Source organism: Notechis scutatus, chromosome 8 (assembly GCF_049901735.1).
Source record: "Notechis scutatus isolate UNSWTSFEM ecotype Mainland chromosome 8, rNotScu1.2, whole genome shotgun sequence".
Taxonomy (NCBI): domain Eukaryota; kingdom Metazoa; phylum Chordata; class Lepidosauria; order Squamata; family Elapidae; genus Notechis; species Notechis scutatus.
The window spans coordinates 18,357,564-18,374,933 of record NC_142016.1 but is presented as its reverse complement, the minus strand read 5'-3'; the positions used below and the strand labels follow the sequence as shown (position 1 = coordinate 18,374,933).

At 44.2% G+C, this 17,370-nt stretch overlaps 2 protein-coding genes across 2 annotated transcripts in view; one reads left to right on the top strand and one right to left on the bottom strand.

Moving 5' to 3' along the window:
• Positions 1-7,831, top strand: part of LOC113426785 (IgGFc-binding protein-like) — a 37,406-nt gene extending 29,575 nt beyond the window's left edge. The window contains exons 12-15 of the mRNA XM_087970887.1: positions 2,718-3,098; positions 3,911-4,197; positions 6,142-6,178; positions 7,288-7,831. Coding sequence (XP_087827013.1) covers positions 2,718-3,098; positions 3,911-4,197; positions 6,142-6,148 — 675 coding nt within the window. The 3' untranslated portion in view covers positions 6,149-6,178; positions 7,288-7,831. The remainder of the gene's footprint in view (positions 1-2,717; positions 3,099-3,910; positions 4,198-6,141; positions 6,179-7,287) is intronic.
• Positions 7,832-8,016: 185 nt separating this feature from the next.
• Positions 8,017-17,370, bottom strand: part of FCGBP (Fc gamma binding protein) — a 54,994-nt gene continuing 45,640 nt past the window's right edge. Inside the window, exons 18-21 of the mRNA XM_087970886.1 lie at positions 14,680-14,879; positions 12,612-12,989; positions 10,780-11,066; positions 8,017-9,129 (exon numbers count right to left, since the gene is read on the bottom strand). Of these exons, the coding sequence (XP_087827012.1) occupies positions 9,120-9,129; positions 10,780-11,066; positions 12,612-12,989; positions 14,680-14,879 (875 nt within the window). The 3' untranslated portion in view covers positions 8,017-9,119. The remainder of the gene's footprint in view (positions 9,130-10,779; positions 11,067-12,611; positions 12,990-14,679; positions 14,880-17,370) is intronic.

The following is a 17,370-nucleotide window of genomic DNA, read 5'->3' as shown; positions in this document are numbered from 1 at the left end:
CCTTGCTTAGTGACCATTCAAAGTCACAATGGACACCCCCAGAGCTACTTATGAGCAGTAGTGGGATTCAAATTTTGTTTACCGCCGGTTCTGTGGGCGTGGCTTGGTGGGCATGGCAGGGGAAGGATACTGTAAAATCCCCATTCCCTCCCCACCTCACTAACCTGCTTTCCAGCTCCATTCTCCTGTGCATGGCAACAAAAGGAGACCCAGCCAATCAGCTGGGACTCGATGGGAGGCAGAAAATAGATGGGGGCGGGGTCAGTCAGAGGTGGTATTTGCCAGTTCTCTGAACTACTCAAAATTTCCACTACCGATTCTCCAGAACCTGCTGAATACCAACTCTGCTTATGACCCATTTTTGAAGTTCCAATGGTCACCCACTCCTATGGTTACGTGATTGAATTTTGGGTGCTTAGCCAACTGACTTGCATTTATGGCTGTTTGCAATACCCCACAATCACATGACCACCATTTTAGATTATTATTTTTTTGCCAATTTTCAGCATTTACTTCCGGATTCCGGCAAAAAATGCCCATTGGAGGAAAACGGACTCATTCACTTAATGGCCATGATATTTGCTTAGCGACCACCACAAAGTAAAAGTAATAAAATCAGGCGTGATCACAGGGTGACCTGCTTAACAACTTCCATGACTTTCGACTGTAATTCTGGGCTCAATTATAGGTAGTCCTCAACTTACCACAGTTTGTATAGTGACTGTTCAAAGCAGAGGTGGTATTCAGCAGGTTCTGACTAGTTCTGGAGAACAGGTAGCGGAAATTTTGAGTAGTTCAGAGAACCGGCAAATCCCACCTCTGACTGGCCCCTCCCCCATCTCTTCTCTGCCTCCCATTGAGTCCCAGCTGATCGGCTGGGTCTTCTTTGGTTGCCCTGCACAGGAGAACGGAGCTGGAAAGCAGGTCAGTGGGGTGGGGAGGAAATGGAGATTTTGTTATAACCTTCCCCCTGGAGTGTGGTGGGAATGGAGATTTTACAGTATCCTTCCCCTGCCACGCCCACCAAGCCACGCTCACAGAACCGGTAGTAAAAAATTTGTAATCCCACCACTGCCACACATTCATTTGCTACTGTTGTTCATTTTAGGGATTTTCTGGCTTGGTTGCAGCATCCACTGCTTTCCACACACTCGCTCAGTAGTTCACACAGTGAGGCTCTCAATGCTCGATGCAATAAAGAATCTTTACTTTCAAGCCAGCTTGCCATCTAGCGCCTGCTACTGCCATACACTATTAGTCTTTTGATTAAATTGGGGTTTTGCGTGCCCTGATATATTCATTGAAAAATAATCCTGATGCTAAAAGTGCTCAGCTTCTTTTACACTCGTTCACAACCATTTTATCTCTAATTTATATTTAAATGAGGGCTTCCCCCCCCCCCTTCTTGCATTCTTGCAGCCAGGGATTATATGTTAAAACAATACCTAATCAATCTGAATTGACCACTTGAAGAGAATGCTGCAATGGACTGGAGATTTTATGCCTCCAACACCTCCTGTTCTAGGGATAGGACAATATTGCTAAATGTAATATTGTCCAAGTTATTCAAATTGTCTTCTTTTCCCCCACCCCAAAAACCCGCAGCTTGTATTCATTTAGATTTCTTAAGTTCATCCCAAGTTTCTGCTTTTTAATTTTTTTTCTCCATCCTTCTAAGAGCCATGTGATATGTTTTAGAAATGATTTTTCCCTCTTATATACCTATCCATTTATCAGTTACCATGCTTTGCCCTAATTGCACAGCAGCTGTTTCAAATTCTGCACCGGTATGCAAAAATTTATGAAAATGTGATGCTAAATTAGATAATTTTCTCATCCCAGCTAATGGCATTTAAAGTAGGTGTAGCAGCAGCTACAGGTTAGCAAAGATTATCAGTTGTGTTACCCACCACGCTTTCAAAATCAGGGATAATAAACCTTTTTTTCAGAAGAGAAAGGCTTACGTTAGATTTTATAACAGGTTAATAGAGTCATAATAGAAATGTAATGTTATAGGGAGCCCTTGGCTTAACAACCATACGTTTAGTGACTGAAATCACAGCACTGAAAAAGACCATTTTTCATTCTTACAACTGTTACAGCATCCCATGGTCACATGATCAGAAATACAGAGCCTTAGTAGCTGGCATGTATTTATAGAGTCATGTGAACACTTTTTGTGGATTTCTGACAAGCAAAGTCAATGGGGCAGCCAGATTTGTCCAATAATTATTAAATTAATCACTGGAGTGATTCACTTCAAAACTGTGGCATGAAAGGTCAAAAAATGGGTCAAATGAGCTACGGTGGCGCAGTGGCCAGAGTGCAGTATTGCAGGCTACTTCTGTAGACTGCGGGGTGCCTGCAATGTGGCAGTTCAAATCTCACCAGGCTCAAGGTTGACTCAGCCTTCCTTCCATCCTTCTGAGGTGCATAAAATGAGGACCCAAAATTGTTGAGAGCAATATGCTGACTCTGTAAACCACTTAGAGAGGGCTGTAAAGCACTATAAAGTGGTATATAAGTCTAAGTGCTATTGCTATTGCTATTAGTCCCATTTTGTAAAGAAGCCTGTTTCTTTATAATATTGCCATTTGTTTGGTTTTGTTTATTCTGGTGCATGCATGATTTCCTTGGTAGATATAAAGTAATTTTTCACTAAAGGGTGTGTGTGGTGTGTGTGTGTGTGTGTGTGTGTGTGTGTAATTGCTCTCCAGGCAGGGGAGACTCTCTTATCCAAAGACTGTTCCGAGAAGAGCACTTGCCATCCATCTAACAAGCTCATCCATGCCAAGAACCGCTGTGCTGCGGGAGAGACATGTATGCTCACAGCCAAAGGTTACAGCTGCGTAAGGCAGGAAGGCCACTGCACTCTCAACCCAGACACATGGTTCAGCTCCTTTGATGGAGTCGAAGGGAAGCTTATCACCAGTGGGGTTTACAAGCTGGCATCCCATTGCGATGAGGACTCACCTTCCTGGTTCAAACTGGTGGTGGATATCAATGATTGCAATGATCAGATGATGCCTGCGACTACCGCCATCTACGTCTTCTTCCGGGAAGCATTCATCACGGTGACTAACTTCAAGGAGACTTGGGTAAGCTGTTGCCCACCATGGGTCATGTAATCTCCATGTGCATCTTTCCTGGCTGGTTTTCAATAAGCAAAGTCAATGGTGGGTGGAGCTAGGTTGGCTTCATGGCTTCATGATTCACTTAAGAACAGCAGTGATTTGCTGGAAAACCACTGCCAAAATGGTGGTAAAATTGGGTGCAACACCCAACAACCACCTTGCTTAGCAACTGAGTTCTGGTCTCAATTGTGGCCTTGTTAAGGACCAGGGATGGTATTCAGCCCTTTTGGAACGATTCTGACGTACCGGTAGTGGAAATTTTGACTAGTTTGGAGAACTGGCAAATACCACTTCTGGTTGGCCCTGCCCACCCGCCTCCGCCTTTACCTCTCCTATATTCCCTTGCTATGCCTCAGCTGAGCTAAAAAACAGCTCAGCTTACCAGTGTTGATAGAGGTCAGTCCTTGAGCCCTATGCGCATGCGCAAAGCGTGCGTGCATAGAACTGCGCATAGAAACAGTAGGAAACCATTTTGAATTGAATCCCAGTGGTGGGGTTCAATTTTTTTTTTTACTACCAGTTTTGTGGGCGTGGCTTGGTGGGCATGGCAGGGAAAGGATACTGTAAAGTCTCCAGTCAGAGGTGGGTATTTGCCAGTTCTCCGAACTACTCAACATTTCTGCTATCGGTTCTCCAGAACTGGTCAGAACGTGCTGAGTACCACCTCTGCCACCACTGTTGAGGACTACTGTAGTTAAGTCCATGATAAACCCACAACAGCAGAGTCTGGAGCCCAAGAATCCTCACGTTCTATGTCTCCATTGCTTTCCTTTCAGGTCAATGGACTCTTGGTCCAGCTGCCCCACAACATTTCTTCAGCCATCTCTATCACTGAATCTCAAGACAGCATTGTCATCAGTCAAAACTCCCAACTACAAGTTCTCTACAATCCCAATGGCAAAGTAACTGTGAAGGTCACCAGCAACATGGCTGGGAAGTTATGTGCCCCTTGTGGGAACTTTAACGATGATGCTTCCGATGACTTAAAGCTACCTAATGATCAGATGGCAGATAACATCTCTGAGGTTGTCGATGCTTGGAAGGCCAGGGATTTCTTAGGATGGTAAGAAATGCTATTTGCAGCTTGTGACGTTTTAAAAATATCCAGGCTTTGTTGAAGAAATACTGTATATCGTGAGGGTAGCTCTGGACTTATGACCATAATTGTGCCCACAATTACGGCCATAAGTTATGCCAGTTGTTAATTGGGTCACCATGAGACTCTGTCTGATATTATAATCTTTTAGCAGTGGTTGTAAAGCAAAAAAAAAAAAAAAGATCATTAAGCAACTCTATTGTTTCGTAATGGACGTTTTTTGCTATCCTGTTTCCCTGAAAATAAGACCTATCCAGGAAATAAGCCCTAGCATGTCTTTTTATGCTTGGGCCTAATATTAGCCCTACCCCCAAAATAAGCTTTACTTAAGAGCCTGCACAGCTGGCCGTCCACCCATTCCATATGGTTGCTCATGATGCTGTGGCTAGGAGGCGAGGTGGGGTGGTGGTGGAGCTGCCCCATGCACCCTGCACCAGCTTACCTCAGGGCCTCCCACAGACAGGCCATCCATGCCCTGACTCTTGCCTTGTGGTAGCAGCACCTGTAGCCATGTGCAGCAGGAGCCCACGTCGCTGCCGGCCCACTTCTGCTTGCTCACAGCTACAATGGAGCAGGAGGCTGAGCAGTGTGCCAGTGCCATGGTCGCAAGGCAAGGCAGGTGTCAGGGCATGGATGGCCTGGCTGCACGGGCCCTAAGATAAGCCAGTGCGGGATGCAATGGGCAGCTCCATCCTCCCCACCTTGCGATGGCAGTGCTGGCATGCAGTATAGCCTCATGCCCTGCCATGAACAAGCAGAAGAAGTGGTCCTCCCATACATGGGGAAAAAAAAGATCCCCGAATATAAGCCCTAGTGCTTATTTGGGGACCCAGTTTTTATTTTCGTCGAAACATGGTAGAAACTGGGTGAAAATGTCAAATTGCTGTCATGTGACTGTGGGACACTGCTAATGGCAATATGTCAAGGTTCCGACTAATGAACCCAAGCAAATCAGAACTCTGAGACTGGAATCTTCCTCATAGGCCAGTTGCTGAGTGCCAAAACATGATCATGTGACTGCAGGGGGGGGGGGATGTCCTTGGCTGTCCTCACCCAAGCAGGAGACCCTACACCAGGGGTGTCAAACTCGATTTCATTGTGGGCCGCATCAGGGTTGTGTTTGACCTTGGGCGGGGGGCTGGGGGGGGGGGCATGGCCAGGTTGGCCATGGCCAGCTCAACATTACTTGTGTCAGGGGTGCTTAATGGTGGTCCAAGCGCTCTGCCAAAGAAAATGGGCTCCCGAGCTCCGTTTTCATCTGCAACAGCCTCCTGCAACCCTCTGCCAGTGAAAACAGAGCTCGGGAGGGCCACCCACAGCCTTCACGACCTCCGTTTTCACTGGCAGAGGCACCGTGGGTGGACCTGCGGGCCAGATCAAAGCACCCCATGGGCCATATCCGGCCCCTTGGCCTTGAGTTTGACACCCCTGCCCCACACCATTTCTGACAGGTGGCAGTCCACTCTCCTCTTGAAAGCTTCCAGTGATGGTGCTCCCACAACTTCTGAAGGTAAACTGTTCCATTGGTGGATTGTTCTCAATGTCAGAAAATTTCTCCTTATTTCTAGGTTGAATCTCTCCTTGATCAGTTTCCATCCATTATTCCTTGTCTGGCCTTCAGGTGCTTTGGAAAATAGTTTGACCTCCCCTTAAATATTGGAATACTGCTATCATGTCTCCCCTGATCCTTATCTTCTCTAGCACTAACACTTAAGCAGTTACAGAATCCGGCTATTGCCCCCAACACTCTGGCTCCTCATTTTACCGACCTCGGAATAATGGAAAGCTGAGTCAACCTTGAGCCGATCTGAATCTAACTCCTGGCTGTTGGCCAGAATTATCCTGCAATTCTGCATTCTAACCACTGTGCCACCTGGATGCTATAACTTTGTCTTCTGCATCTTTCCACAGTTACTAATTCCCAAGAGAATTGATGCTGTTTTGAATGGTAAGTGATTCTCCAAATTATAGTTGCTCCATCATGGATATAATCTGAATTACAGAGATATAATATCTGAATCATCAGACTTTGGGCTGGATTTTTCCTCCTTAAGTGTTCTTCTAACAAAAGATGGTGGAGTGGGTAGCAGGAGATACCCAGGAGAATACATTTGGTGTTTGACATATTAATATGCAATCAATTATTAAGTCTGGTAGTCAAGAATAGAATCTCCATATAAAATGGTAGCATATAATAAGCAGATTGCTATCATCTTAATGGCCTGTAGGCTTCCCATAAGCATCTGTCTGTCTACTGTAAGAACTACAGGAACCTTTTATCATAAGCTTTATCTTCAACAGGGCCAATTGCTTTGTGAATGTCAGTGGGAACTCCGCATCTGGTACCCCACTGGCATATTCAGAATCCAAAATGTGCAAAGCTATTGCTTTTAGCAAGCAAGCATTATAAATTAATACACACGCTATAAATCCTTTGATATTGTTCATATATTTATGCAAACCCATTTTCTTAAGTACTTCTGGATGTATTTGTGTGAAGTATCTCCACACACACATGCAATATTTAAAGGAGAGGAGGGGATTACGTTGTATCTGGGATGGAAGTAACGCAGATAGTTCAAAATGAACAACTGCGTTATTATTTCCCAGTTCCATGTCCATTGCTGAGGAATATGCATTCATCCATAATGTGATTTCATTGGACACTAGCTTAATCTTTCTAAACATGGTGGCAGAAAACTCAGGCAAATACAACATTCCCCAGAATCCTCTTTTTTCTTGTATTACAGGGGTAGTATTCACATAAAACCCTTAGCCTGCTGCTTGGTGCAAACCTAGTTTCTTTTCATTTTATTTTTCATTTTATTTATTTTATTTTGTCAAGCAATTATAAGATAACAGGTATAAGTATAAACATAGTTATGAATACACAAAATGGATACATATAAGAAAACAAAGAAACAATAGAACAGGGGCGGTAGGCACGTTGATGTGCTTATACACGCCCCCTACATTCATCCGCACAACATTCTCAGATCAGACTGAGTGGGAGCCAGACATCATTGTGTAACATTAAATCCTCTTTCTTTCCCATAGATTGCTTCCTGTTCCAAGGACAGAGCAGCTATGATCCCTCCCTTGCCACTCGACCTCTTCAGATGTCACTTACTAAGAAGGAACCTCAACAGAGCATGACAGAATATTTACTTCCTCCCCACTACTCAGAACGTGTCTACTACCCTCTTCCACTGCCACTTATTGACTCATCCTGATGCTGTGACCAAAATCCCTTGCTATCAACTTTACTATCAAGAGTTATGTGGTTTTGTGCAGAGAACATTGTGGACAGACATAGGAATATTTATAGCAAGAGGAGGCTAGGTGTTCTTTTTACCACTTACTGGCATTTCTACAGTAAGGTGAATAATAGCCAGAATCAGACCCAATGCCTCTATTTGCCAATATTCTCTCTCCTCTTCTCTGGTTCTCTCTCTCTGTCTCTCCCTCTCCCTCTCCCTCTGTCTCTCTCTCTGTTTGTCTGTCTCTCTCTTTCCCTCTGTCTCCCTGTCTCTCTTTTTATCTCTCTCTCTGTGTGTCTCTCTCTCTCTGTCTCTCTGTCTGTCTGTCTCTCTCTCCCTCTGTCTCCTGTCTCTCTTTATATATATATATATATATATATATATATATATATATATATATATATATATATATATATATATATATATATATATATATATATATATATCTTTTATCTCTCTCTCTCTCTCTTTCTCTCTCTCTCTCTCTCTCTCTGTCTTTCTCTCTCTCCCTCTGTCTCCCTGTCTCTCTTTTTATCTCTCTCTCTGTGTCTCTCTCTCACTCTCTTTATTTCTCTCCCTCTGTCTCTCTGTCTCTTTCTCTCTCTATTGGAAAGCATCAATGCCATCAGCTCAATCTTGTCAAAGTCTTCTCGTCTCACTATGTAAGTGGAATGCCTTTTAAAGGTGTTTTCTGTGTCCGATATGTACTTAAACGCACTGGGAAGTGTCACCTGGCACACACAATGTGTATAGGATGCTCATCTCTGGATTAGGGCACTTTACACTTCCCATTTACACTTATAGAGAGTCTATAAGGAACACCAAAAGTGATCAGAGCCCAAACTTCAGCAGACCAATCACAGAATGTGAAGAACAGCAGCCAGTGAGTATCCTGCCTCCTCTGGACTATAAAAAATGGCAGGGTATCAAAAATCCCTGGCCACCCTATGTCATACAAATGGAAATAAAACAATTAGTGCGCTTGATCCATTGATCATGATTTGCAAAAAATCTGAGCAGTTACGATGAGGAAAACCTTTCAGTTCCAAAGCACCACTCCTATGTAACATTTAAAAGTCATGAATTGTGAAGGTGAAATTACAGTATGCTAGCAGCCATATTGATTTCTTCCCAAAAGTTGTCACAAAGGTTTATGTGGGAATAGATGGGAGAACACAAAAATCAAAACAATGCATGTGTACAAAAATGTTCCAAAAATTAAACCACTTCACACAGCTTAAATTTCATTTCATCAGTTGTTTCCAAAGCAGCAATTCAGAATTCTTATAAAAAAAAAACTCATTTGCTATCAGCTATTCATTATTGAGCTGTGTGATGTCAAAATTCTGGTCCAGAGGAAATACTTTATTTCAATTTTTAGACCTTATAAATTAGATAGAAAGCACAATTTATTTCTTTATCATGTCTTAATTTTAAAAAAGTCATAATCAGCAGCCTTACATGATTCATACACACACACACACATGTATGTATGTATGTATGTATGTATATTATTTGGATTTTTACAATGCTTTCTTGGGGCATTGCAGATAAAGCATCTTTTAAGAGCAAAGCAGCAGTGAGCCATGGTCACTCGTGGAGGTTGATGGACTGGATCGACCTTTTGAATTATTGCTCGCTAGAAAAGAGAAAGAAAAATAAATTGGATTGTTATAGACTCCGTAGCCACAGTTGCTTTCTTACTATAAGTGATGTTCAAGAGGGTTAATATTGAGTGGTGCGGTGGCCTAGAGGTGGAGCTCTCGTCTCACAATCAGGAGGCTGTGAGTTCGATTCCTAGGTGGAGGCAGACATTTCTCTTTCTGGGCACACTGAGAATATATCTGCTGAACAAAACTCCGCATTGGTGTCAGGAAGGGCATCCGGCCAGTAAACACTCAGCTCCATTCAGTTACCCAGACCCCACCTTTCAAGAGATTATGGGGTCATTAAAAAAAGAGTGGGTTAATATTGGTAAGAACCCAGTTAAAGCATCTAACCAGCCAAAGAAGTTTACAAACCCGAAGCCAACCTAAATAAAAACACCTCAGGCTATGTGGTGTTTATAATTAGAAGTTCTTACAACGAGACAAAAGCGACTGGGAATCCACTTTCTTTGGGACAATGGTGCCGAGGCCATTACATCCTAAATTTTAAAAGAAAGCACCCACAAATTTATTTTGCAGATCTAAGAGCAACATTACTGAGAAACCAGGAAATAAGATCAAGCCTGGAATAGTATTTAATGGAGGTTTTGAAAAATATGGAGATTGCTAGACTTACTCATTGAATATTATATCCAACCATATTGGTTTGACCATGGGTGGCTGCTTCCATGCCGTCAAAAGAAAGAAATGCCATGCCTCCTATGTGCAGTTCGACACTTTGAATTTAAGGCAGTTTCAAGCTTATTTAAACATTGTTTGCTCTGGGCCCAGAAACTTATACTTTAATTCATTTGAATCTGTGGTTTCTCATTTCCTATAGCATATTACATGTGCTTCTGGGTTATTGGAGAGCTCATTACAATTAGACTCATTGCTTTACATTTTTAGCATTGTTGTAGGCTCTTTGTGAATTTCTGAGGCGACTGAATGCCTTCTGGCTATTTCTAATTGAAAAGATTGGTCTACCGCTGCAAGCACAAGTAAATTGGATAGGAAAACTGCCTCCCTTTCAGCTTAAGTTTCGAAAGCCTTTGCAAATAAATATCTCTATCATCTCTGTCTCTCTATCAATCATCTCTATTCCTATCTATCTCTATCTCCATTGCTATCTCTATCATCTCTATTATTTCTCATCCATATCATTCCTCTATCATCTCTCTCTCTCTCTTATCTCTCTCAACTCTATCTCTCTACCAACTCTATCTCTTTCAACTCTCTCTCTCTCATCTCTCTCTCTTGTATTTTGTCTGTCTGTCTGTCTATCCCCATCCCGATCTCCATCCCTATCTCCTATCTATTCCATATCTTCTATCTCTATCTCCTATCTCTATTTCCTATCTCTGGCTCTCAGCCTTTTGCAGGAAGAATCTGACAGCTACTGGATGGGGCGAGCAGGGGGGAAAAAAAGAAAGAAAAAGATTGGCCCAAAGAGAGACAAATAGTTCCCTCTTTTCATGTTTCACTTTGTCTACTTCAACCTCTGTTTTTCGTTCTATCCACCAATAGCATGCATTCTTAACAGATTGTCCCAATGGGAACACGGTTCTGGACAAGGAAAAAACAACAACACTCCAGCTGTGCACTCCTAAATCAGTGAATAAATGACTAAAGCATTAACTTACCAGTCCACGAAGTCTCTGGCCTTCCATGCATTGATCACCACAGAAATGTCCCCTACAACTTGACCATTGGGTAGCGTAAGGTCATCAGAGAGGTCACCATTGAAATTTCTGCAGGATCCACACAGCTTGCCTGCCAGGCTGTCTTTGACCTTCACGGCCACTTCTCCTTTGAGGTCAAAGAGCACTTGAAGAGCCGTCCCATGTCTAATGGTGACAACATTTTCAGAGATGCTCACAAACACACTTTTAAAAAGGGAAGCCGGAAGTTTCACCTGTTGTCCATTCACCTGAACAGAAAGTGATCGGGGAATATGTTAAGTTTCTTGAAATGCTACATCTTCAAATGAGGGTCAGAGTTCAAAACTGGGAGAAATGGTCTAATAATTAGAGTGGTTTATAGCCAAATTAGCCAGAATTGCCCTTGTGCTTGTTTTAGAGGTATAAGAGATAAGAGTGGGGGGGAAAAGGAGTCGAAAGAAAGACATTAATTGTATGAAATTAAAAATGGCTTCCCTGTGTGAATTTCCGTCTGAAAATACAGAAGATTTCATTCATTTTTCTTTGTTAACATTCAACCAACACACTGAATTCACAGTTGGACCATTTCTGTTAATATTTAGTGGAGAATTTAAAGGAAGGTTTAACACAGGGATGGGGTGGCTATGATCCCACAGATTCCCTTTCTGTCACCTTCAGAACCCCTCTGAATATGAAGGCTGTTTTGTGACAGGAAATAACACAAAATGATGTATTAGTCCTATAATAGGCATAATGCAGTTTTAAAACAAAGTGTGCCATCAAAATTCCCCCCCCCCCTCAAAAAATAATAATAATTGGGGGGAACCCAAGCTAGAACTGTATACAATCAGACCTTCCAGAATTTTCCATCAAATTTACAGGCAGAGATTGAGTGGACTTTCTTCACAACAAGGCAAAGTCTCTAGTGCTTTCTCTAAAGCAAGACTTCCCCCGAGCAGCAAAAAAAAAAAAAACAGTGGAAAATACTTATTTTTGAAGTAAGATTGTTCTTTTCTTCAAGTAGATATTATGATTGGAAAGTGTCATTTACCAAGTGTGCCACGGAATACTCTTTTAAATGTAGGGTTTTAATGTCTGTACACCACCCGGAGTCACTGTGGTGAGATGCATGGCCGTATAAATAATTTAATGAAATGAAATAAATAGTGGTAGTCCTCCACTTATGACCACAATTGGGAGCAGAAAATTTCCATTGTGAAGCAAAGTGGTTGTTAAGCGACTTGTGCCTGATTTCTCTCTATGATCCTTTTTCTGATGTTGGTTGTTAAGTGAATCATGTGGTTGTTAAGCAAATCCAGCTTCCCCCATTGATTTTGCCTGGAGGTAGCTGGCTGTGACGGTCAAGAATGGTGATCACGTGGCCCTGTAACCATCGCCATTACATATCGATTCCAAGTAGCTGAATTTTGATCACATGACTATGGAGATGTTGCAATGGTTGTAAGTATGCTTAGAGGTTGTAAGTCACTTTTTTCTCAGCGCCATTGTAACTTTGAACTGTTGCTAAACAAGTGGTTGTAAGTTGAGCAATACCTGCAATAGGTTAGTGTGTACACATTGGGATGAAATCCAAATTCAGTTAGGCATTGATTCTCAACCTTGACAGCTTAAAGGTATGTGGACTTCAACTCCCAGAATTCCCCAGCCAGCATGGCTGGCTGGGGATTTCTGGGAGTTGAAGTCCACATATCTTAAAGCTGCCATGGTTGAGAAACACTATATTAAGGTGTTTAACTCCACCACAAGTTGGCTTTGTTTACAGCACCAAGAATCACCAACTCAGCCTTTCTTACCCAAACTTCCTTGTCTTGGTTGACAGCAAGAACAGCCTCTTGGAAGAAGAGGTAAATGGCAGAAACGGAGCTCATTTTACCATTGCAGCTCCTGAAATCCACCACCAGCCGAAACCACATCTGGGCTTTTTCGTCGCAGAGAGAGGCCATCACATAGGCACCGTCATAAAGTATTGTCCCAGAGACGCCATCAAAGGTGGTCAGTTCCGCTTCTAAGCTGAGGTGGCATTCCCCTTCCTGCTTGAAGCAACCATGTCGGCCATTTTGAAGGGCGCAAACCTCCCCTTTGGGGCAGCTGGTTTTATTGCAGGCGAGCTGACCTGACGCATGGCAGGTGCATTTTTCCGAACAATCCCTGGAGAGAATGATTTCTTCAGCCTATGGCAGAGGGTGGCCAAACAAATATAATTCATAAATATCAATGTCCTGGAAAGAATTCTTTTAAAACCTCAGAGATTTCGCCTTACATAGAAAAAGCTGACATTTTAATCTTACTGTCAACTCATAAAATATTTCTATGGCCTTTTAGAATTGCCAACAGAAAGGGAGGGGGAGCAATGCAGTAGCTTGCAAACCGAAACTGCATTCCATAAATGTTTTCAAAGATAGTAACTAGGTGACCAAAGTTTCTGCCACACAAAATTCTAATTGGAGAGCATGACTGATGACTCTGGGCTATGGATGTGTCCCATTGGAGAATATGAATTACGATACACCCAGGGGGTGGGGGAAAACCTGGGTCAAGTGTGACAATGAATGATGTGTCTCAGAGTCGGCTACACCCAGGCAGCACCAGACCTTTTAACTCCCAATAAATCCCTTTGAAGTTTTGGAAGTTTGGCTCGAGACTCATGATTTAAATGGGGTTAAGTGCTGGAATCCTGACACTTACACCCTTAAAATGATGGCGTGTCCCTCTAAATCAGAGTTGACCAACCTTTGCAACTTTAAGACTTGCGGACTTCAACTCCCAGAATTCCCCAGCCAGCCTAACAACCACACAGCTGGCTGGGGAATTTTAGGAACGGAAGTGCACAAGTCTTAAAGTTGCAAAGGTTGGACACGCCTGATCTAAAAGTGCTTTCAGCGCTTGCTCTTCTGCATCCTTCCTCCATTTATATTAACTGAGTTACAGAATTACAGATTAACAGAGTTGGAAGGGGCCTTGTAGGCCATCTAGTCCACCCCACCCCACCCAAGCAGGAGACCCTACACCATTTCTGACAAACCTCTTCATTCCTCCCCCCTCCAAACCATCACTTGAATGATATAAAGTTTTGTCCTGGTTGCTGTTATACACACTCCTTTTCTGTCCAGAATGTTACAGTCTCTGTCAATTTCCAGTTGGGAAAAGAAGCCCATCTAATTATTGGACTTTTGCATATTTAAGGCCTACGGCCCATCCCAATGCACAGGCAAAGGAAGGACGAGGCCACGACAGATTCTCAATTAGATGGCAAACAGGAAATGCCGGGTAACTTATTTTGCAGCATCTCAGGTCAATGTTTTTATTGAGTGTGTGTGTGTGCATCGAATCAGAAGAGCTTCTGGTCTCTCTTCTCTAGGCATCACTATTTAGGGAATTTATTTAGGGAATTTATATTGCTGCCTATTCGCACATGTCAAATACTTCGCAACTAACAAGAACAATTCGCACATGGCGACTCAAGGCGGCTTACAGAATAGAAAACCTAATATAAAACAGTAAAACTAACACAAGAAGGATCATATAATAAACTAATATAATAAAATCATCCCCACCCCCATCCCAGTGACAGCACCTCACATGAGCCAATTAATGGGCTCCATCCCTCTCTGGGTTCCCCAGGCGCTCTGGCAGAACCAGGTCTTCTTCAGTGCCTCCCGGAAGAGTGCTAGAGTGGGGGCCATTTTAATCTCTGGGGGGATGGTGTTCCAGAGAGAGGGGTCCACCATGGAGAAGGCCCTTCTTCTGGGTCCCACCAGGTGTATCTCCCTAGGGAATGGGTCCCACAACATTCCCTGCCTCCCTATATACACTATAAGTCTGCACATTCATGAAACAGCTAAGAACAATTCTGGTACCAACCTTCATGTAGCGTCCATCATGTACACAGCCACAGTTATCCATGGATATGCACTTTTCCCCATCAGAAACATAGCCACCATTGCACTGGCAGCCTTCAAAGCATTTCTCAGTACACTGAATGGGAGAAGATAGACCAGCACAGGTAAAATCACAGGATCTGGTACACAGCTCGTAGTGGCTGTTATGTGGGCAAGTTAAGGCTGAGGAAAGAAGGAAAGCAGAATTAGAGAACTTTGATCGAAAGTGTCCATGGTTTTCATGCTTTGAGGAAAGAGATGGCTTAATTGCATGTGTAATAGGGGCTGAACATCTACATTGCAATGATCTATTATGGGCAAATTGACTAACTTAAATGAGATCCTACGCCTAATTTCAAAACTCTCTGCAGGAGGTCAGGCTCTATCTTTAATAAGAGATGCTTTTTCATGTAATCAACTGTTAGAAGAAAGAAGAGGGTGTCAATAACCCCAGCATAGGTATCTCATTTGCTGTGTACACTGTCATTTTTTGTGAATAATAATAATAATAATAATAATAATAATAATAATAATAATAATAACAACAACAACAACAACAATAATAATAATAATGGATGTCCATATTGGAATGTCTTGGAAGAAAATGATAACTTGTCCATGTAATCACCAGAAGTTGAGCTTGACTCTATGACAGGGTGGGCAAACTACGGCCCGCAGGCCACATCCGGCCCGTTAGTCTGTCCAATCTGGCCCGCCCTGAAAAAAAATCGCTGGGCGTGGCGTATTGCCCTGCACCGCATGGCCCCCAAAGCTGCAAAACAGTGCGAAGCGCTCTCGGGGTAAGAAAGAAAAAAGAAGAACTTTGCAAAGGCCTTGGCTGGGAGTTCGAAATCACCTTCGAGTGCGACCTCTCGAAGGTGAGTCCCGCCAATCCCCTATTTTTTCCGGGGCTTCCAGGCTTAAACTTTGCAAAGGCAGAGTTTGCAGGCGGGAGCGTCTTCCGGCTGAGGAGCGGGAAGGGTTCCGCCCAGCGGGCGGGCGGGCGGGCTGCTTGGAGTGGGCTGCTTGGAGCCACCTAAAGCTAGGCCGCTGCTGGTGGAGCCTTGCCCTGCCTTGGTGCCCGTTCCCGGCTTGGCGGTCCTGCTCGGGCGGCACTTTAAAAGCCTGCTCCCAGCACCCGAGCAACTTCTCAGCAACTTGCGGCTTCCTTTTTCCTCGCGGTGCTTGTGCCTGGCCCGAGCCGCGCGGCCGAGGAAACCCGGAGCACCGCCGGGTTGCCTCCTCCAACAGCCCGCCCGCCCGCCGGGCGAACCCTTCCTGCTCCTCGGCGGGAAGATGCTCCCGCCTGCAAACTTTGCCTGTGCAAAGTTTAAGCCTGGAAGCCCGGAAACCCGAGCAACTTCCCAGCAACTTTCGGCTTCCTTTTAACTCGCGGGCGCTCTCGCCTGGCCCCGAGCCGCGCGGCGGAGGGAAGCCCGGCGGGCGGGCAGGCTGCTTGGAGGAGGCGACCCGGCGGTGCTCCGGCAGCAGCAACAGGCAGTTCCGCCCGGGCTCCGCTCAGGTGTCTGGCTGGGGCTGTCAGGAGTTGCTACCGCCGGCGCAGCTCGCGCGGCTCCAGTCCCGTGTTGCCTTGGGAAGGAAAAGGCAAAACCAGGAGCCGCTGAGCCTGAGCCTCCGATGCCGCTGCTCCCATTGCAAAGCACCACCGCAGCTCTTCCTTTTTGCCTTTCCTTCCCGAGGCAACGCGGGACTGGAGCCCGCTGGCGGTAGCAACTCCTGACTCAGGGGGCCTCCAAGGGAGGGGAAGGAGGAGAAGAGGGGGAAGGGTGGGGGCGATTCCCAAAAAATCTTGTGCTGACCCGGCCCGTCTGTCAAATTTTAAAAGTCAATGCAGCCCCCGAGCCAAAAAGTTTGCCCACCCCTGCTCTATGACATCAAAGGCTTGCTACCTCTCCATCTACCACGAGACGCCAGTTGATCACTGAGAAAATATTATCAGGGTGGGCTTCAAAAAAATTGGTTCTCTGCCCAGTTGCTGGGTGGGCGTGGCCATGGTGGGCGTGGCGTAGCCCCAGACTCCAGGTGGCCCGTTTTTCACCCTCCCTGAGCCTCTGCACGTACAATTACACCTGAGATCCAAAATGGACCGTGTGGAGACTCCTGGGAGGGGTGGGTCAGGGTGGGTGGTGCCAGGCAGTCGTTGCAAGTACCAGTTTGGCTAATCAGATGTAAAATTAACATCCGGTTTGCCTGAACCAGTGTGAACCGATAGCAGCCCACTCCTGCTTACAAGCGTTAGAAAAAGATTTACCTCTCTTGTGCTAAATGAACAGGCGATAAGGAGGCTCTTTGGTATATTAAAATAGTGGTTAGCTAAGCTATCTTTATGCTATCAGAGAAAAGTGAAAAGCAAAGATAAATTAGGCTGCCATGGGCTGAGCGGGTCGTATCCCAGATAAGATAAATCTGGCAGAGAAGACAGAGTAAGTCACAAATAAGAAAAAGGAGTTCACTGACTTCTACACTTACATGTCATCAAAATCCTTTTAAGGCTAAACTCTTTTAACCTTTTGAAAAGAACTCAAGACCTGGGATAAGGCAAGTTTTGTGAGATGAACCTCTTGTGGGCTTCAAGAAAAAATGTTAGCTATAAGTGCCATTTTTTTTTTAATCTTTTGGATTTCATTATATTTTTATTGTAGGTAGATATGGT